The 21,100-nt window shown below is 50.5% G+C and overlaps 2 protein-coding genes across 4 annotated transcripts in view; one reads left to right on the top strand and one right to left on the bottom strand.

The window, feature by feature from the left end:
• Positions 1 to 296: 296 nt before the first annotated feature.
• On the top strand, positions 297 to 10,802 carry SLC46A2 (solute carrier family 46 member 2). Of its 2 annotated transcripts, XM_040481983.1 has the most exons (4): positions 421 to 1,552; positions 3,255 to 3,338; positions 3,750 to 3,906; positions 9,887 to 10,022. In XM_040481983.1, exons 1-4 carry the CDS (start codon positions 421 to 423, stop codon positions 9,912 to 9,914), a joined length of 1,401 nt encoding a protein of 466 aa, XP_040337917.1. In that variant the 3' UTR covers positions 9,915 to 10,022. The 2 variants fall into 2 exon arrangements, with proteins under 2 accessions (XP_040337916.1, XP_040337917.1); XM_040481982.1 differs by lacking the exons at positions 3,255 to 3,338; positions 3,750 to 3,906 and having other exon boundaries at positions 297 to 1,552; positions 9,887 to 10,802.
• Positions 10,803 to 14,302: 3,500 nt separating this feature from the next.
• Positions 14,303 to 21,100, bottom strand: part of SNX30 (sorting nexin family member 30) — a 119,335-nt gene continuing 112,537 nt past the window's right edge. The window contains exons 9-10 of one of the 2 annotated variants that reach the window (XM_040481980.1): positions 20,492 to 20,547; positions 14,303 to 20,322 (exon numbers count right to left, since the gene is read on the bottom strand). In XM_040481980.1, the coding sequence (XP_040337914.1) occupies positions 20,283 to 20,322; positions 20,492 to 20,547 (96 nt within the window). In that variant the 3' untranslated portion in view covers positions 14,303 to 20,282. Of the gene's footprint in view, positions 20,548 to 21,100 lie in introns of both variants that reach the window. The other variant, XM_040481981.1, reaches the window with a different exon arrangement.

Genomic DNA, 21,100 nt, shown 5'->3' with positions numbered 1-21,100 from the left:
CTCCCCTGCCGGGGGGGGGGGGGGGGGGCCCCACCCCCCCGGCCGCCGGGACAAGCTAGGGGAAGGTCGGGGCACGCCTGGCTGTGGGGCAATCGGCCCTCGTCAGGCGGCCGCGCTCGCCGGAGCAGCGTGACGCGGCGACCGGAGGGCGGCGACGCGGGGGGCCGAAACGGGCGGTGCGCTCCCCGGCGCCCGGCTTCCTGGGCGGCCGCTAGCCAAGCTCGGCCGGCGGGGGCGGGGGCGGGGCGCGGCCTTAAAAGGCCGGGAGGAGTGACCGTGCCCGGGGGTCACCGGCACAGGGTCGGCCGCTGTCACACGCGCCCCAGCTCGGCCCCGTCCCGCGCGCACCCGGGAGCACGGCGCACAGTCGCGCTCGCACCGAGTCCGGCCAGCCCTTCCGGCCCGTCTCCGAGAGCCCTCATGGGCCCCGAGGCCACCTGCCCGTGGAGCGGCCCCCTGCCTCGCCTCCGGGTGAGGACCTTGATCGAGCCCGTGGTGGCGTCCACGCAGGTGGCCGCCTCCCTCTACGAGGCGGGGCTGCTCCTCGTGGTGAAGGCGTCCTTCGGAGCCGGGGCCTCCTCCAACCACAGCGCCAGCCCGTCGCCCCGGGACGCTCTGGAGGACGAACAGCAGAGGGCCATCTCCAACTTCTACATCGTCTACAACCTGGTGGCGGGCCTGACGCCCCTGCTGTCCGCCTACGGGCTGGGCTGGCTCAGCGACCGCTACCACCGCAAGATCTCCATCTGCGTGTCCCTGCTGGGCTTCCTGCTCTCCCGCCTGGGGCTGCTGCTCAAGGTGCTGCTGGACTGGCCCGTGGAGGTGCTGTACGGGGCGGCGGCGCTGAACGGGCTGTGCGGCGGCTTCTCCGCCTTCTGGTCGGGCGTCATGGCCCTGGGATCCCTCGGCTCCTCCGAGGACCGCCGCTCCCTGCGCCTCATCCTCCTCGACCTGATCCTGGGCCTGGCGGGATTCTGCGGGAGCATGGCCTCGGGGCACCTCTTCAAGCAGATGACTGGGCACCACTCGGGGCAGGGCCTGGTGCTGACGGCCTGCAGCGTGAGCTGTGCCACTTTTGCACTTGTGTACAGCCTCTTGATACTGAAGGTCCCCGAGTCGACGGCCAGTCCCAGGACGGCACTCCCCGCTGTGGATACGGTGTCAGGCACAATTGGCACGTATCGTACCCTGGATCCCGATCAGTCAGACAAGCAGGGTGTGGAGGGGTACCCTCCATCTCCCGGGAAAGCAGTGCCCAAAAAGACTGTCATCGCCCTGCTCTTTGTGGGTGCCGTCATATATGACCTGGCAGTGGTGGGCACCGTGGACGTGATGCCCCTTTTTGTGCTCAGGGAGCCTCTCAGGTGGAATCAAGTGCAGGTGGGCTATGGTATGGCAGCCGGGTACACCATCTTCATCACCAGCTTCCTGGGCGTCCTGCTCTTCTCCCGCTGCTTCCGGGACACCACTATGATCGTGATTGGGATGGTCTCCTTTGGGTCGGGAGCCCTCCTCTTGGCTTTCGTGAAAGAGACATACATGTTCTACATCGGTGAGTCTGGCATTCTCGGGGAGGCAGGACGAGGGCACGGCCGGCCCCTTGAGTCGTGGGGCCGACACCAGGGATGCTGTGGTCCGGGTGTCCCTGGCTCAGCAGCAGAGACCATACCCCCTGCCTAGGAAGTTACGAGGGAGACAGGATCATGTGCAGTTGAGTTCATCTGAGTTGTACTGTCTACTGGGCCATCTGTGTTACCCGCCGAAGTGGCCTCAGAGTGATGCCTGTGGCTCTAGGAGGTCAGCGGAGGTTGGTTGGTGGGGCCCGTGGTCAGGAGGGAAGGTTTCAGGTTGGCCTTCGGAGACGGGGTTGGATTTCCTCTCTCCAATTTTAGCAGTTTTTTTTTTTTAATTTTTTTTTCAATGTTTTTTTTATTTATTTTTGGGACAGAGAGAGACAGAGCATGAACGGGGGAGGGGCAGAGAGAGAGAGGGAGACACAGAATCGGAAACAGGCTCCAGGCTCTGAGCCATCAGCCCAGAGCCCGACGCGGGGCTCGAACTCCCGGACCGCGAGATCGTGACCTGGCTGAAGTCGGACGCTTAACCGACTGCGCCACCCAGGCGCCCCTCTTCTCTCCAATTTTAAAGGGATAAAACATTAAGGTAATCAGGCTGAAAAGGTCCCTTAATTAAAGTCATTTGGGGCCAAGCATGGGCTATTCAAAAATGGATAAAAAAAAAAGGCACAAATGCCTTCCACAACCAATGTAATAAATTCTTTCAAGGAAGCAGAATGAAGTTTCCACCTGAGGACACAGGTCGGACAACCACAAGCAGAGAGCTCTTTAGACCAATGTTGGAATAGAACTTTCTACACTGATAGAAATGTCCTAAATCTGGTCTGTCTGATAAAAGCAGCCGCACGCCATGTGTGGCTATTGAGCACTTGAAATGGGGCTGGCACAACTGAGGACCAGAGTTTTCAATTTGACTTGATTTGATTTTAATTAACTCATATAGTCACACGTGGCCAGTGGCTAACACATTAGAAAAAAACAACTCTACACGGTTATCAGAGGCTCTCCCTTGGCTGAGGTCACACATCTCAGAAGACACCTAACAAAACGGCAACTTAGGTTTGGCCGACTCCCGGATAAACGGGCCACGTGCAAAAGCCAGAGTACCCCTCTCCCCTTCCCCTCCCCCCCCCTCTACCTTTGTCCCCCCCCCCCCCCCCCCCCCACACTTAAACACACAGCACATTGGGATTAGGAATAAGGCATGTGAGAAGGAAAGGTGGTGGCGGCTGTATGTGTGCTATACACTCCTGGATGCAGTTTGCCAAAGTTCCTGGCACTGTCTACCAGAGGGCTCCATGAATGGCGACAGAAGACACCTCTGTCCCAGGGACAAGGAGAGGAGCCTAAAGTCACTCCCGTGACATCAGCTCTACTTCCCTAGATGCCACGTAACTCTGCCGACGAAGACACCCTTCACTACCCGTCACCGTGCCAGCTGTGCCCTGCCACCTCGCAGATGGGTCTGCGGCATCTATGGCACCGTCAGAGCTCAGGGACTCAGCCCGCCCCGGAGAGGGTGTCAGCCTGCAGGCAGAGAAACCACTCCCTGCGGGGCAAGCCCGTGGGGATTGTGGGGAGAGGGGGAGGTTCCTGGTGAGGCTTTTGCTTTTTCTGATTGAGTCCTTGGCCAAGCCTGGGCACGACGAGGAGTGTTCTCTTGTGATTTCTTTCCAGCTCGAGCTGTCATGCTGTTCGCTCTCATCCCCGTCACAACCATCCGATCGGCAATGTCCAAACTCATAAAGGACTCCTCTTATGGTGAGTGAAAGGAATCTCTCAGAAGTTCTCTGCCCGGCCGGTTTCAGAGCTGCTTGGCTTGAGGCATAGGGTCCGGACTTGCAAAAGGCCCATGAGACGGTGCCAGAAGCAGCCTTGAATACTCTAGGAACACTCCGGTGTCCATTAGAGCAGAGGGGGTGAAAACAGGAGGGTGGGAGAGACTCAGAAAGTCGGTCACTGAAAAGCCACCGTCAAAGGAGGACACTGCTACCCGCAGGCTGCAGGAAGATGCAGCCGACGGAGCCAGGAGTCCCGCTGGAACGAGCCAAGACTGAGAGGCGGCCCTGGGAAGGATGCGGAGTCTCCTGAGAGCTCCCTAGAGACTCGGCTAGCAGCTAAAATGGAAGGGACAGCAACATATCTTCTTGGTAACCTCTGTCCCTTCCACAGGAAAGGTGTTCGTCATCCTGCAGCTGTCCCTGGCTCTGACTGGGGTGGTGACGTCCACGGTGTACAACAAGATCTATCAGCTCACCATGGAGAAGTTCGTGGGCACCTGTTTTGCTCTCTCCTCCTTTCTCTCCTTCCTGGCCATCATCCCGATTGGGTAAGAAAGGAGAGTCTGGTTTGGGCTGGGGCTTTTGGGCTTAGGTCAGGGCCTCTTGGACCCTCTCCAGTCTATTATCATAAAGAATTATTTATTTGCAGCATTTATGCAGTGGGTTCTGAGGGGGCTCTCCCATAAATAAGAAGTCCTCCTGTTCTCCCAAGCTAATAATCTGCCAATCTGGGAAAACCCCGAACTCGTAAATAATGAATAGAGGGCCACAATCAGCTGGTTACTTCCTGACAGTTTTATACTTCCTTTTGATTAGAGGCTGGGATTAGATATCCTCTTGAACCACTCCAACGTCTTTTCTGAGGTCCTTTTAGAGGAGAATCATCCTGCCTCACTTCCTAGTATTCTCTCCACGCCCTCCAAGAGCTGGGCACCTGGCAGTGCCCCGGAATCTCACATGCCCCTGGACTGTGGGAGCTCCTGGTAGGACTTGAGCAATTCCTTTAATCTCTGTGCGGGAGTCGTCTCATTTGTAAAATAAGAACACTCAGGTCAGGGAGATAACAAGCAGGAGGAAGGCTGGAGAAGCCCAAGAGAGGCAGTCTGCGGGGTGCCTGGGTGGCTCAGTCGGTTAAGCGTCCGACTTCAGCCAGGTCACGATCTCGCGGTCCGGGAGTTCGAGCCCCGCGTCAGGCTCTGGGCTGATGGCTCAGAGCCTGGAGCCTGCTTCCGATTCTGTGTCTCCCTCTCTCTCTGCCCCTCCCCCGTTCATGCTGTGTGTCTCTCTCTGTCTCAAAAATAAATAAACGTAAAACAAAAAACAAAAAAAAAAAAAAAGAGGCAGTCTGGTTCCACAGTAAGAGCACTAGCCTAGGACATCACCAAGATGATCTTTGACCAGCCCTGTGCAGCGTGAGTCCTAAGAGCAAGCCATGTATGTGATTTTAAACTGTCTCATAACGTTTAAAAATGGGAAGACGGGTGAAATTAATTTTTGTAACACATTGGACTTGACCCAGCATATCCAAAATACCGCTCCAACATGTCATCAATTTACAAAATTAATCAATGAGTTTTTTTTTTGTTTTTTGTTTTTTGTTTTTTTTTTAACTAAGTCTCTGAAATCTGGTACGTGTTTTATGCTGATGGCACATCTCAGTTTGGACCCAGGTTGAACACATTTCAGGTGTTAAGCGGCTGGCATAGCTAGTGACCGCTACATTAGACAGCACAGCTTCAATCTGTTTAGGCCTGTTTACCCCTTCTCATTTAGTGAGGTCCTCTCAGGCTTGTATCACTCCCACCAGAGGAGAAAGGAATACAATAAACCTACCCACCATAACATGTGAGGGATTTGATAAAGATTTGCATTTTGTTTTATTTAATTTTTTAAATTTTTTTAATGTCTATTATTTTTGAGAGCGAGAGAGACAGAGAGCAAGCAGGGAAGTGGCAGAGAGAGAGGGAGACACAGAATCGGAAGCAGGCTCCAGGCTCCGAGCTGTCAGCACAGAGCCCGACGAGGGGCTCGAACTCAGACTATGAGGTCATGACCTGAGCTGAAGTCGGACGCTTAAGCTTAACCTACTGACCTACCCAGGCGTCCCATAGATTTGCATTTTTAAAGGGTCTGCCTGGTAGCACAGAGAAGTCTACACATCAGTAATGGTGGCATTACAGGCAGCAGAATAGAAAATAACTGAAGGCAGGTTGAAAGAAGTGGGAAGTGGATGGGGGGAAGACCCTTGTTGGAATTCTCACATCACATCATAATGTGGGTCCCTGCCTACATAGAAGGTTGAGCCTCCTTAGACAGAAGCCATCAATAATGAAGGCTCTTTGCTCTATTTCGTAGTTGAGAAAAGAAAGATTTGAAGTGAAGGAAGGGAAGGAGGGAGGGAGGGGGATGGAGGGAAGGAAGGGAGGAAGGAAGGCAGGCAAGCAGCTGAGAATCTGTGTAAGCAGCGGCATGATTATGAGGGCCTTCTTGGCCCAGTTCTCATTTTTTCAAGGTGTGGGACTGAGCCAGACCTGTCCTCAGACTGCCCAGCCCTTAGGCCTTTTCCTGTGCCCCTATTTTCATGCGAGTCTTGGCTGAATGGGTTGGGCTTAGCTACCAAGACTTAGCACGCAATGCAAATCTGTCAGGAGCCCCAGTTTTTTGTCCAAGTGAGTAATGGATCAGTAGCTGTGCCACTTGGAAGTTTACCCAGCCCTATTTGGCACACGGGCGAAATATTCTCATTAACCTAAACAAACAAACAAACAAAGGAAAACAAGAGAAAACCAGTCTGACTAATGGGTGGCACAGCTAGAGATATAAACGAACGAATGAAAGCCATGAGAAAATCGCACCAGTCATTTTCCTTCCCACAGTTTCGTTGCTTCGCGTGCGTACTAAGTGGGATCCTGTGCCTTTGTTAAGAGACTTCAGGGCACACGAAGGAGGTGGGCCGCCCTTGAACGTCTCACCCCAGCGCGCTGTGTAACACGCACTTGGACTTGGCCATACTTGCCGTGCACAGAGTCTTATATCACAGATGCAGGGACAGAATCTTGTATCAGTCGAGTAAGTACTTGAGTGCTTGTGTGAATGAGGCACGTTAAGTAATTGCTAATTATTTCCCTGTCTTGTGGCCATTCAGCAGTAAAGAGACACATGTGCAAATAAAACCTCATTCGCTGTATGCTGGAATCACCTAGAAAGGCTGAAAAAAATCACTGATGTCTGGATCCCACCCCCAGAGATTCTGACTCGGTTGATCGGGAGAGCAGCCTGGGGCCAGGCCTTTTTAAAAGCTCTCCGGGTTATTCGAATACACAACCAAGATTGAGGACTCTGGTATAAAGGGAGTGTTTCCATTACCTTTCCCTTCCGTGAAGTCACTAAATAAACGAGATCCTGAAAAACTCTTACAGCTAGAAGAGGCCAAGGCTGAGCCATCAATCATCAAGTGACAGCGACAGGGAAAACCAGTAGAGCTTTCTAACCACAGAAAGAAAAGCTACGTTCCAATGACATAAAAGCCCAGGGAGGCATGTCAGAGCAGGGAGGCAGAGGACACAGTGGAGGCAGAAGGCGGGGAGGAGGGGTCCCTGGGTCAGAGCTGCCAACAGCCTGCTTGCCAGAAGGGGCCGTGACCCAGGCCTGCCTGGTACCAGAGTGAGCCCATTTCACGTGACTGTGAGAACCTGCCCTCTCCTGCTTGCTCCTCTTTTTTTTTTAATGTTTATTTATTTTTTGAGAGACAAAGCACAAGTGGGGGAGGGGCAGAGAGCGAGGGAGCCACAGAATCCAAAGCAGGCTCCAGGCTCTGAGCTGTCAGCTCCGACGCGGAGCTCAAACCCACGGACGGCAAGATCATGACCTGTCCGAAGTCAGATGAGCAACCTACTGAGCCACCCAGGCGCCCCACCCTCTTGCTCTTCTTGCAGTTGGGAGATGCTGAAGAAAGAACTTTCTGGCTCTGCCCATCCTCAACCCGCTTGCCACTCTATCCCTCTCCTCCCTCCCCACCTGTTTCTTAGTAATAATAATAGCAACCCTGTAACTAGCTCTTATCATGTGCCAGCTACTACTTAAAATGTTTTAATAAATTTAATCTTCCCCCAAAGCCCTCTGACGTAATTACTATTACTGTTCTGCAAATAAGGATACAGAGGCGCTGAGGTATCACGTAACCTGCCAAAGGTTCAGAGCCCGTAGTAAGTGGCAGAGACAGGATTTGAACGCAGGCAGTCTCTGATCCTCTACACCGCACTGCTTCTTAGTAGAGTCACCAGGTGCCAGGGTGCCACCTGTGCCGTCTCCTTAGAGAGCTCCCTCCGCGGGCTAGCTGCGCTCTCCTGAATTCTTACCGGAACGGACACGCGAGCGGCCACCCTCTCTCTCCCCAACCTCCTCCTCACGGTCAGCTTCTGCAAAGGCTCGTGTGCACCTGCTGCCTGCGTCCTCACCGCCCACTCACTTCTCAGCCCAGACGTCCGAGGTCCCCCCTCGACCAGCAGCGCTCTTCTCACTAGGGCCGCCGACCACTCTTCAAAGCTGGATCCAGTGGACTCGCTCAGCCCTCATCTCACCCCACGTGATTTCTCCGCGGCCCCAGCACCCGTGCTCACTCTTGGCCATCACTGGGCTTTCTCAGCACCTCATCACTTCTTCTCTACACACCTCCAAATGGAAGATTCTTTGGGGCTCTGCTCTGGGTTCTCGCTTCATATGCTCTCTCGAAGCAATCTAAAGCACTTTCAAGACTTCAAATTACCACCTGAGTTTCCAAAATTGGGTTCTTGACGCCTTCCTGCGCCTGCTCCCCCTCCAGCCTTTGCCGCCTCGCTAAATGGCACCGCCACTCACCCGGGGGAGGAACCGTCACCGAAGTCTGCCCTCAACTTCACCTCCCACACCTCCAATCCATCATGCCTCACTGACTCTACCTTCAAAACGGTCCTCAAATTCATCCTTTTTTTTTTTTTTTTTTTTTTTTAAATCACTACTGCTACCACCCCTAGGCCAGAGCACTTGAACGACCGGATTAGCCTCTGGACCATTCCTCCCATGTCCACTCTTGTTCCCTCCCATCCTCTCTCCACCAGGTGCCCAGAGCAATTTCCTTCAAGTGTTTAAACAGATCACATCATCGCCTGCTCAGAGCTCTGCTCTTGGCTTTCACCGCTGTTAGGATACAAACCCAATGTCTTCCCATGGACCACAAGGTCCTCTGTAACCTGGCTTTGCCAACCTCCGTAATTTCTGTTTCTGTCACTAACCACCCTCCGCGACCCCAGGTGTCAGCCCCAGGAGCAACCCTCATGCTCTTCCCCCTTCTGCGCCCATGCCTCCTTCTTAACCCAACTAGATGTGGTCTTAAGCAGCATTTTCTCAAAAAGCTTTTGAGACAAATCCCTTTCTTAATCTAAATTAGGTCCTTTTGTCATATGCTCCCAAAGCTTCCTCCATTTTCCTTCATAGCCTGATAGTTGACGGTTAGGGGTTATCTTTTCATACGCTTGCCTACCAGACTGTAGGCTCCCTGAGGGGAGGAACCATGGCCGTTTGGCTCAGCACATATCATCTGTGTCCAGCAGAGAGGCTGGCCTGTAAGAAGTACTCAAAAAGTATTTGTTTAATGAACGATCTGTTGGAAGGGTGTGGCACCTACTAGCCGGCATTGCTGGCCATCCGTATCCCAGAGCTGCCTGTGGGCTGACCATGAAGGCAGTGGCTGGCCATCGCCACCTGGCTTTGCTACTGGGGTCTACAGTGGGGGTCAGCCGCAGAGGCAGGGCTGCGACCTGGTGTCGGCCCACATCTGGACTTTCCTGCCAGCTCTTTAATACAATGAGTTTTGTCTCAAGTACAGTGCGTGTTCCTCCCTGTAGAGCTCTGGGACTCATAGAAGGTGGGACATCAGAGATTTTGGAAGTTCCCACAAAGCTTTCCCTTAGAAGGTTTGGACTTAAGTTGGCACCCCATCCAGCGGCTTCCAGGTGTTGACCATCAGCCAGGAAGAGGTTGCTGTAGCCTAGAAATTGAGGTTCCTAGAAAGGTTGCTCATGAGAAAACCGAGGATCCCAGAGGTGGAAGGACATGCCAGAGGTCACACAGATCCGAGACTTCAAGTCAGAGCTCCTAATTCCCAGGCCTCCCTTTTTTTTTTTTTTTTTTTTTACAAATATTTGAAAACAATGTAATGAGAATTTATGGAACAGATAAAGGGGCTATGGAAGGACAGAAGATGAGGCAGCGAATTCTGCTTGGATTAGCCCAATTTTGATCTTGAAATTCACGTGGGAGTTCATCAGGCAGTAGTGAGATGGAGAGAGATTTCAGGAAAAGGAAAATGTAGATGCAAAGGGCTTGAGATATTATAGGGCTGGAATGGGCCATCTCTCCACTCAGAACAACATTCTGGGGACAATGGTCAGAGCCTCTCAGTCTATAGGTGATAAAAAAGGCGGCCATTGGTGGGAAGGAAAAGGCACACCCTTTGCCCCATTCCAACTGTTTGTCTTGTAATTCTTACAGCATCGTGGCCTACAAACAAGCCTCATGACTGCAATATGGAGACATCGCAGAGAAATGAAGGTGCTGACCGACGGGAGCTGAAAATACCAGCAATGGCTTCTTTCGAAGTCAAAAGAAGGGACTGGGTGCTGGTGACCAAAGCAAGCCACTGCTCCAAAACCCCAGGTTCCAGCCGGAGTTGGCTTGGGCATGAGCTGCTCTGGCTCAGGGGTCCCTGGCTGGTGGGGAAAAGCACTTTCTTGGTGATAGAACTTTCTCAGCTTTCAGATGTCCCTGTCAGAGGTTAGGTTCTGGGGACAGTAGAGGGTGAACTTCCAAGGGTTAGATGCAGGGGGCCGTGCAGGGGCCGTGCACAGTCACACGAGACGCATAAAGGGCTGCAGACAGCAGCCCCTTTTCTTCCAGGAGTTGGCTCTAAGGTACCACTAACTAGTCACCTGGGTGCCGTGCTGGGGATCCCCCAGGAAAACTCAAGCCAAAGCATGCATTTTCAACAGCCTAGAGGGAGCGCAGAGGGGATGCTTTGTAAGAACTCCCAACAGTGAACATCAGCCAATATATATATATTTTTTAATTAAAATAAAACCTTGAAAAAAACTTAGCTTTCTTCCCTGAGGCCTTGTTAGCTGTGAACACTCAGGAGAGATTTGGGGCTGAGGCTCTTGGCTTCAGGGTAGTTTTACTGCCGTCATTACTGTTGTTTTTAAGAAGCAAATATCAAACGACTTTCTTTAGTGACTATTACATGGCATATTTTCAGTCAACACTACTTCTTCCCAAAGTGGGCGGTGTGGAGAGAGAGGGCAGAGGAGATAGGCCAAGAGCCGTCTTATTTTGAGGTACCTATTTTTACAGACTATTTTACTTACACATAGAAAAACAGGCTCACCTCCAAATAAAATCAACATTTACTGTATGCGTGTGAATCGTTCTTCCCCGGCCAGCCTCCCTCTATAACTACAGGCATGGCATTCTTATACTGGGGTAAAACTTAAAGCTAGGGAATGCATTTCAAGCTCCAAGCGTTTGGGCTCAGAGTTTACACCGCTGATCTCTTGCAGGGAATAAACAAGCCTTTCTGGCATGTCTTCTAGGTGCTGAGATACGGCAAGCACGTGACTGCTCACGCCCTGACAGAATGTTCTGTCCAGCAGGTGGAACAGACAGAACAGCTGGCAACCACATATCCTATAATAAATGGTAGCATAAGGGAGCATCTAACCAGGTTTAGGAGAGCAGGAGAGGCTTCTCAGAAGAAGTGGACTACGGTAACCCTGGAAGGGTAAGGAGTCACCAAGGCCAGAAGTTAAGGGACAGTCCAGGCAGAAGAAATAACAAGCTGGAAGGCCCGAAGGTGAAAATGTCTTTTGATATAGGAATTCAATATAAGGGAGCAAAGAGGGGGGGAGGGACAGGTACCAAAAGGACAGAATCAAGACCAGGAGATTAGAGTGGTAGGGAGAAACAACAATACACATATAGAGCCTTAAAAAGAGTTTCTCTTTGGGGCGCCTGGGTGGCGCAGTCGGTTAAGCGTCCGACTTCAGCCAGGTCACGATCTCGCGGTCCGTGAGTTCGAGCCCCACGTCAGGCTCTGGGCTGATGGCTCAGCCTGTTTCCGATTCTGTGTCTCCCTCTCTCTCTGCCCCTCCCCCGTTCATGCTCTCTCTCTGTCCCAAAAATAAATAAACGTTGAAAAAAAAAAGTTTCTCTTTAATTTGTTTAATGTTTATCTATTTTTGAGAGAGAAAGAGAGAGACAACAGGGGGAGGGGCAGAGAGAGAGGGTGACAGAGAATCCAAAGCTGGCTCCAGGCTAAGCTGTCAGCACAGAGCCCGATGTGGGGTTCAAACTCATGAACCATGGGATCATGACCTGAGCCAAAGTCAAGATGATTAGCTGACTGAGCCACCCCAGGCGCCCTGAAAGTTTCTCTTTAAAGTAACAGGGATAGCTGGTGGAAGATTTCACGCAGGAGTATGGAATGCGTCCTGGCATCCCTGAGAATGAACTGGGCCAGGAAGGGGCAGAAGGAGAGAGAAGACTTGCAGAAAGGACACAAGAGCAGAGCGTCTGGTAGTAACCCAGGTGACGGACAATGGCGGACTGACTTTGGATAAGATGTGAAGGTGCAGAACAGTAGAGGGACTTAGAGAAATCCTTGGGAGCTGGTGGTCAGCAGGAGTTGGTGACAGGTGATCTGCAGAGGGTGGGGCAGATGGAGGCAAGAATGCTCAGATTTGAGGTTCAGGCAACTAGGAAGAAGGCAGAGCCTCTCCCTGAGACAGACGACATGGGCGGAGGTGGGATGGGAAGTGGAGTTCAAGGCCAAGCTTACCTTGCTAAATTCTCACCGATTATGCTCCTTCCTCTTGGCTCCTTGCCTCCTGTCCCAGCCCCTGATCGGCTCCCCAACCCGGATGAATCTCATCATTGGCAGCTCCATTCCTGCTCCTGAAAAGCTGGCTTGGAGCATCCAGAAACATGTCCTTATTTGCTCACACTCACCCACCATACGCTTGTGGGTTTTGACCTGAGCTGGGCTCTCAAAGCCCCAGCACTGGCTCCTTTTCAATTTGTCACTAAGGTGGCAGTTTTGACCCTTCTCCACTTGCCCCAGGTCACCAATTCTTCTAACAGAGGTTCTAACCCCTTTGATCTTCTCAAAGTGTGGTTTCTGAACCAGCAGCTTCAGTATCCCCAGGGAACCTGTTAGAGATGCAAATTATTTGGCTCCACCCCAATCAAACTCTGGAGGTGGGGACCAACAATTGGTGTTTTCACAAGCCCTCAAGCTTAAGAACCAATGTTATCTATGGGCCTTTCTCTTCTTAAGAATGTTCCCTGAGTCCCTCTCCTCCTCTTCCTGCATCCTTAATTTTTGTTGTTTTTGTTGTTAAGTTTATTTATTTTGGGGAGGGGGGCAAAGAGAGAGAGAGGGAGAGAGAATCCCAAGCAGGCTCAGTGTTGTCAGCGTGAAGCCCGACTTGAGGCTCAAACCCACAAACCAGGAAATCATGACCTGAGCCGAAACCAATAGCCAGACACTTAACCAACTGAGCCTTCCCCCAGGCGCCCCCATCCTTAATTCTTGAGGCCCATAAAGCTCTGCCCTTGGTATGTTCCCCAAGTAATCTAGTCCACTCTCAGGGATTCCAGAACACTTTTTCCAACAATCTGGTCGACACCTCCACCTGGATTTCCTCAAACATAATTCCAAACCAAATTATTCTCCCACCTCACCATCTAAGCTACTCCAACCTTTACATTTTTCTCCTGATTGTTTCCACGTGTGAGTTAATGACGTCATCTCCCTGCTCCCAGGCTTGAAAACTCCATCTCATCTCTGATCCCCTCCCCTCACCACAGAAATCTCTTAAATTCATCACCCTTCCTATCGCCCATTGCCACAACTTTTATGATCTATTCCCATCTGTTCCCCAGGGCTTCAGTCTGACCACAGTCCACCAGCCTACTATCTCCATCACCTTCTTAAAGCAGTTACGAGAAATATATACCACCCCCCCTTAATTTTCATTTGACAAAGCAAACGGGAAGGATTGTTATGGGAATGCTTGATATTTAAGTTGGCCATATCTAAACAAGTAATAGAAGAGTCTTCCCGTAAGAGCAGCCCAGTCATCTAAGTGTTGGCAGACACATTGATGCTTTATATATATACATTATTGCCAAACCCATCAGCAACCCACCAAGGGAAAGCACGTCTTCATTGCAAAGATCAATATACTGAAGTTCAAAGAAATGGGACTTGCCTAAAACCACAGAAGTAACGAGTGGAAAAAGCTGAGATCTGATCCCAAAGCTCTCTTATCCCGCCTTGCTGCCTCATTGTGTATGACTGTAGTCTTGGATTAGTGATGTCTACTGTCAGTAAGTTCAAGTGCATTTCCAGTACTTTGGGGTCATTAACTGAGCATTCCGGTCTCCCTTCGAAACACACTCTTGACACCCTAACGAACCACAGGCATTTCTTCTTGCCTAACAGATTTTTTAAAAGCATCAGGGCAGTTAAAAAAAAAAAAAAAATGAGGAAATGACTGGTCCTGACTGAGAAGATGTTGTGCTTTGCTATGGGATGGAGTAGGAAAAAATCCTCACAAAAGTACCTGGGCTGGCTGCCAGGCTGCCCGCCAATCACAGTGGTTGTGAACAGACACCAGGTAGTTTCTTCATTTCCCCAAATCGGTGCCAACCTGTGGGGCGTAGAAGGTAAACTGAGGATAAATCTACGGAGAAGTAGAGTAAAAATAGGTTAAGTATATCTTTTTCCTGTTGCTCTGTATATCCTGATTCTTGCAGGCAAACTCATACCTCTTTAGAGAAAACAAGACAACAAGATACAAGGCACACGTGTTTTCCGGTCGTGTAAAGTGTTATAAATGACAACACAATTCAAGGTAAAGAAAGCATCATTCGTAGGTTTATTGGTCCATTACTTTAAGTTAATTGAGGTAAAGAAACCTTTTAAATTTACAAGCTAATAGTTAACAAGCAATACAAATTCTTTTGTTTACCTCAAAATGTAATACTAATTTCATAGTAAACAATGGACAGAGTTTTTTTATACACAGATATATGAAAAAAAGTGGACAAAAACCTCGTGCCAGCATCAAAAAATGCAACAAAACTTTTTTTTTTTCTTTTTACAATCTCTGGGTTCCATAACAAAGAAAGAAAGAAAAAGGTGACATTCTTTTTAAAGTTTGGTAGCTTCATGAAACAGAGACTTTGACCTGGGAATAAATCACTTTCTCGTCCACACACATTCTTGAGCACATTTTTTTTTTTTTTCACAGCTTCTGATTTGGCTTATTGGCAGCATGGAGAGAAGAGAACACATTTACACGGAGGGAGGACTTCATCAATACCTTGGGCGGGGGGAGGGGTTCTTCTAAAATTTTAAATGTGAAGAATGACCTCTAAAAATAAGAAATACAGTCCACACTTTGGACATGACCTAAGCAAAAGTTTTGAATCTCTTTTTCAACAGTTAAAATACAAGTTAGAAAGGTTGCTGGCAGTTTATTTTATGGAAATATATCAGATGTACATCATCTCTCAACGCATTCCCAATGCGCGGACATCGAGGAATCAGGCACACGGAAGTACAATGGTTGGGGGTGCCTACGGGACAGGACCAGACCTCAGGGGTGTCCAGGTGGTGGTGCTGACTGCTAACAGCTGCTGGTTTGTTGTTTGACGAAGGCCCAGCTGACACAGGTGTCTTTTTGTCATACAGATTCTCATCTTGTTGGCAATCTGCTTTCCCCTCCCCGTTCCCACACTGCGGAAAAAAGCCACCCCCCTTTTCTCCTTCCGGTACCATCGAGACTGAAGGGTTGGTCTGAGACTGTGAACAACCTGTTACTCAGGGGTGGGGACAGGTGTGACCTGCTCTGACCTGGCATGCAGGAAGCCCAGAATCACCTGGTGAGGGGGTGGCATTGCCAGGGACATGCGTGTTGCAATACTCCGTCACTGGTTTTAATAGTAAAAGCTCTATTAAAATGGACTAAAGAATCAATGGGTTTTAGGTTTTTGGCATTTCAACCTGTGGAGAATTTCTATCTGACACACGCTGCTCTGAGCACCCCCCCCCCAGTTATCTTTTAAAAAACTGTTCCGCAGAATGGGGGTACACCATTAATATTGTCATAATCTAGAGTTCTCTGTATCTACGTGATTTGTCAATGCTGATACCATATATCCTCTACAATCAAGAGTGTGCCAAAAGGCACTAAGTTAATCTTTCACACTTTAACACACACACACACACACACACACACACACACACACACAAACGGTTCAGTGGTCCCTGTGTTTCCTTACATTATCAAAAATATCATTTGGCAATAGCAATACTTAGCTTTCTCTTCCCAAAAGGCAGCCCTAATTATGAACCTCACTTTCTTACTTCTTTAAGAGGGCTGAGGACTGGCTATGTTAGACCTCTAGCATTTAAGCTGAACAACTGATTACGTTTCTAAAAAATTCTTTCTATCCAGAATCTAAAACACACTAGTTGAAGAATAAGGCATATTAGTAGGAGTTGACAATTCTCAAAAAGTAGAGTTAGGCTTTCAACAGTCTGTGGCAATTTTAAAAGTCTGGATTTGTTGATTTTTCAAGTGCTAAACACACAGAATGTTTCTATATAAGACAAATATCTACTGGTTTGTTATTTTTTTCCAAAGTACTTATTTACAGGCTATCTATAGTAGTAAAAACTGCCTGAAGAAATATTTTTCTGCCACATAGAAAGGGTTAGACAGCCAGACCCGGAATGCAATTCAAACATACGATTAAGAAACAACGATCAAACTCCCCGTGACAAAGGCCTTTCCTCCACCTTTCCTAACGCAGATAGCTCTGTGCACGCTCTCATCCAGGCGACTGTAGGGAGGCCAGACATGCTTAAAGCAGAAAGCTAACCACCTATTGGGTGGGCTGATGAAAAATCAGGTTCCTGGTTTATGCACTAAATAAAAAAAAAAAAAAAAAAAAAACCCATGAGGAAGCAGAGAACAACTCCAACACACCCAGCTTGATAGGTCAGTCTGACCCAGGACATCATGACATTTTACTTGAATTTACTGATAAATGCCACCTGCCATCTGAATGGAGAAAACATAAGAGGCCGTGTCCAATCTGTTGCCATCTTGAAAGTGAGAAGGCAAAGCCAAATTCCCAAAATGTTTTGTAAATGGGGATGGACTGCAGTGTTACTCCAGCCTGACAATTAGATTACTCAGTTTCCACGGGCCTTTGACAGTAGGCATCCGGGAAGGTGGGCCGCAGGCTTGCTGTGCCCTGCCCTGACCACAGGCAGCCTCTCCTGAGCGGGAGCACCCTTCAGCGCAGCCCGAGGAGAGGCCATGTCACCCCATCCCGACATCCAAACAGACGAGGCCCACATGGGCCCGGGAGGCTGTGGCGATGTCTCTCTCCTGCCTGTCTCAGGGCAGAGGGTAGAGAAGGACTACTCTGCAGTGTAATGAATGGCATGAAAACAAAGCCAGGGGCCCGCGATGTCAATGCTCTTGACGGCAGGGCCAAGTCACTCGGACCCTGGGTGTGTCCCAGGCTGACACCTACGGGCCCAAGAGACACACTCCACTTGCAGACAGGCAGTCAGGTCACCATGCCCTCCTCTAAAGCAGGACTTCCTGTCACTTCAAAACAAAGGTGGCCTCACGAGAAATGAGCAGCAAGCGTGCATTTAAATCCCTCGTGTGGATGGCGACTGGTAAAACATTTAATTCGACAACATGTAGAACACGCTCCAGGTGTGGCTGAAATTTGGCATGAAGACAAACTTAACGTTACATTCACCACGACCCCCGGAGTCGTACTGGCTTTTGTTGTTTCACCTAAAGGAAGGTGACTGGTGAGTTCAACGAGCCGCACAGTGAAATACGAGCCAATCATCTCCATAATTGCACTTATCTGAGGTCACTGGGAATCATTAGGAAGTCTTATTAAAGGACAAAACCCAACCCCAAACCTGGCTGTGAAACGTGTTCCCTCCTCCTTCAGGAAGAACAGAGGTTTTTTGGCTTTGGGCAGAGTAGCCTAGAATCCCCTTGTGGAGCCACCACATGATAAGGAAGACCGCAGTGTCCATATCTGCCACAAAGCACAAGTGCTCCCTTCAGCATCAAGTGCATCTCTAAAATCTGCTCAGTTTCTAGGAATTCTCTCCTCTTCTGCCTTAGCCTGGATTTTTAACCTGGGTGAATGAACCCTTCACTTCCCGCACCCGAGAGGCAGTTGATAGGCGTCACTCTGCATTCTGCTGCCATGTGCCCAAGACTCAAAACCTGTCCAAGTCTGTCTGCCTGAGGTCAAGCGCGTCCCCAAGCAAAAGCCTCCTGGGACACAACTATGAGAGAGGAGGCAGTGATCTCAGCACCACGACTTTGTGGAGCCAAGAAGGACGGGGTGACGAAGCCTCTACGAGGCAGTCTTTGGCACAGAAGTCTCCGGTCACACTTCTCACAGGGAATCCCCTTCATGCTCACAGAGATGAAAGGGCAAATGCCTGGGACTCCTGACCCGCAGAGGCTGGACGAGCCGTGGGGGTCGGGGAGGCCTGGGGAGCCTCCTTCACTGCCTACCGTCCCTTCTTCCTGGGCCTCCTCACCTCATCTGCCGCCAGCCTGAAGGAAGGGGCAAGCGTCCCTTCTCGGGCAAGACCATTTCTCCAGGGGAGCCTGGAACATATTCTGGTTCTCCCAGCTCTGGCGTCAGTGTCCCAGCTCTCCCCGGTGTCTTAAAGCACAGAAACATCACATGGCAAACAAATGGAGAAAGACAAGCCGCAAGATGCCCGAGTCCCCTCCGAGCTAGTCTTGTGCCTCCAATAACGTAAGGAACGACTGCGTCCCCCCTCCACTCCCTTCCCGTATGTCCCAGAGAGGAGCCCCACGACTGTTTTGAAGGGTTGCCTTCTTTTCCAACTAAACTTTCCATGGGAATGCTCCTGGGCTTTGGCAACTAGCGGCAGATGAGATCCTGGTCTTCCCATCAACTCTTTCCACGATTCTTTCCAAGCACTCATGACACCGGACAACGTTTTTAAAGCACGCATTCCACAAGGCAAGGCTTCGCACGTTCCTGCAGATGAGCGCTCGCTGCTGGGTCAGTCTAGTGCCTTCCACAAAATATCAAGAGAGGGCCGTCAACCCGTTATTGAATATACACCCTGTTCTACCAGCAAGCTGTCAGCTTGGACCCAGACGTCCATCATCCATACCCGCACCAACGTGATGGCTTAGAGGTAGCATGAAACACGGACTCACCACTCGGGCTAGATGGCCTGTCCTTACCCTTCTGCTTCGATGAATCACTTCTAATTGTACCAAACAAAAATTCACATCGCAGGATTTTAGAACGGCGTGAGGGGGTCTGACGGTGCAGGCAAGTACCGACGGATACAAAAGTTCTAACTGAAACCGTGACTTCCTCAAAACATGAATGAAACAGAGCCGAACTGTTCTGCGCTGGCCTACTGCTGCACCCCTGGCATCACGGCAGTGGCCACCCAAGGTCAACGCCGCGGGCGCGAGGGGGTGGAGGAACCTCGACACGCTGCATGCGGCCGGGTACCTGTGGGTTACAACCCGCGTGTGCGCCAGCGCCTCGGCCCGGCTGCGTCGCGACAAGAACACTAACTGCCTCTTTGAGGCTCAGGTTGATCATTTTACGGGGAGATGAGCCACAGACGGGAGAGCGCAAATGTGGCATAGGTAGCTTCACTTCAGGAGGAAAGAAAAGGAGTTGGAAGATAGATCCTCTTCGTCAGTTTCGTGTCGGTTTGAAGACTTGAGATGCAGCCAGTGGTCACTGGGGAACGTGGCTGCAAGTTGAAGAGGTTTTAGCTTATCGAGAAGCAAAGGGCTCGCTGTTAGCACTTGTCATCTTCGAGGCCCATCCAGGTACCGACTTTTCTTTCCGACCAGGGACTATCGAGGGTTAAAGCACTTCATATGGAACATGCACACGGAGTTCCCAGAACCTCCACTGTGTCACTACAGCACACCAGCCTCTCAACAAAAGGCCGCCCAAACACTCCGTGGACGTGGTAGGAGACACTAAATTAGGAGTTCTGGGTGAGGTAAAGGCAGACGGCACAGAGCAGACGTGGAGATGGGGCCTAGTGTATGCCCACTGACCCCAGTTACTGGGAGCTACTCTGACCTCAGACAACACGGACTTCCCACCACGGGCCTCAGCTCTACTCTGACGACACTTAACAAGCAAAAGAAAAACACTGAAGAACTTCACAGAGAAAAATGCACCCCCCCCCATTTTACACAAAAAACAGTTTCCAATCTACTGCATTCTAGTGTCAGAAACAAGTCTGGGGAGCACTGCCCCCTCGGCTCCCCGAGGTATCGCACGAGGACAAGGACACTGGCTTGCTCATTTGGGCACGGACGCATACAGACGCTGATATAAATGGTCCTATGTGAACCAGAAGCCACAAAAGAGGTGCCACTCGTCACAAGCAGGCAGCAGGCCACACTCACAGCTATAGGCCACTGTACATTAAGGACTTTCCGTGGAGGTGCCAACACCCCCTTCTAGGCTGAGACAAGTCGATGCCCACACAGGTCAATTCCAGAGTCCCCGTGTGTCTGTGGAAAACGAGAGCTGCCCTCTGTGCCCGCCTTCCTCGTGTCCTGGAAAAGCAAGAACCGGGCTCTCTTCCACCGCAGGCAACCATGCTGTCCCCAAACAGGAGACTGTAATGAGATGTCAGAACGTCAGCTGGGTTGTCTCGTCCCTCAGCTGCAGATCTTAGTGTTCCAGATTTAATGGGCTCCTTCACAACATGGAGGTATGCTTCTTTCGCTGAGAGATGAATATAGCCTTACAGACTCCACCAAGGAATAAATACTAACGGAGAACCACTGTCAGACAAAGGTGGGTGGGGGGCGGGAAGGGAGAGAAATACACAAAGGAGAGATGATTCTGTGGCTGTTTTCTCAGTGCCACCTCTCTGGCACTACAGGGACGTCCTGGTATGGGGTGCCATGCCCTGTGTAGGTAGAAGAGTCTCGGTCCCAAGAAGGAACTTACTTGGCCTCTGGTTTCTCCTGTAGTAGTGGAATAATCGACTCCCATGCCATGAGGCACTGAAATGACAACACACACACACATTTTCAACATCAGATTTTAGGATCAGGTTCTTAACTCTTCTCTGAGCTACCCTTTTATTGTTAGTCCCACCGGGTGACCTCTGTCTCATGTCTTGTCTAAGTAATGTACGTACATAATGTAACACCCGAGGTCTACGTGGATTATCCATCACTATTAGAAACTGGGGACGTGGCCGGTGTTTGCTTTGAATATATCATCCCCATCTCTGAGACGAAAGACAGCGGGGTCTCTATGAGGCCTTAATGTACCATCCACACAGCTCACAGCTGGCAGAAATTCTTTCCCTTCAAAAAGCAGAAAAGATGGCAAGCTGCAAGCCCTCAGGAGGCTCTAGGTCCTCAGCCAAGAGGAAGACTTGCTCCAGGTGTGGGTAGGACTTGCACAAGGATGTAAATGATGGTGATGTGAGCCAGCCACCTGACTCAGAGTGGGTGGAAACCCCATGCCTCCTTACTGACCTCAGATGTTTTGCTTGAACGGGCCACTCTTAGATCTCCCAACAGGGAATATAGGGGGAGGAAACTCTAC

Source organism: Herpailurus yagouaroundi, unplaced genomic scaffold (assembly GCF_014898765.1).
Source record: "Herpailurus yagouaroundi ecotype Mexico unplaced genomic scaffold, PumYag 160, whole genome shotgun sequence".
NCBI classification, from domain to species: Eukaryota; Metazoa; Chordata; class Mammalia; order Carnivora; family Felidae; genus Herpailurus; species Herpailurus yagouaroundi.
This window is presented reverse-complemented; position numbering and strand designations above follow the sequence as displayed.

Bases quoted from the DNA above. Each gene is read 5' to 3' on its own strand.
- SLC46A2 (XM_040481982.1), top strand. From the start codon at position 421: ATGGGCCCCGAGGCCACCTGCCCGTGGAGCGGCCCCCTGCCTCGCCTC. The intron at 1,553-9,886 runs GTGAGTCTGGCA...TAATTCTTACAG, and splicing joins GACATACATGTTCTACATCG to CATCGTGGCCTACAAACAAG.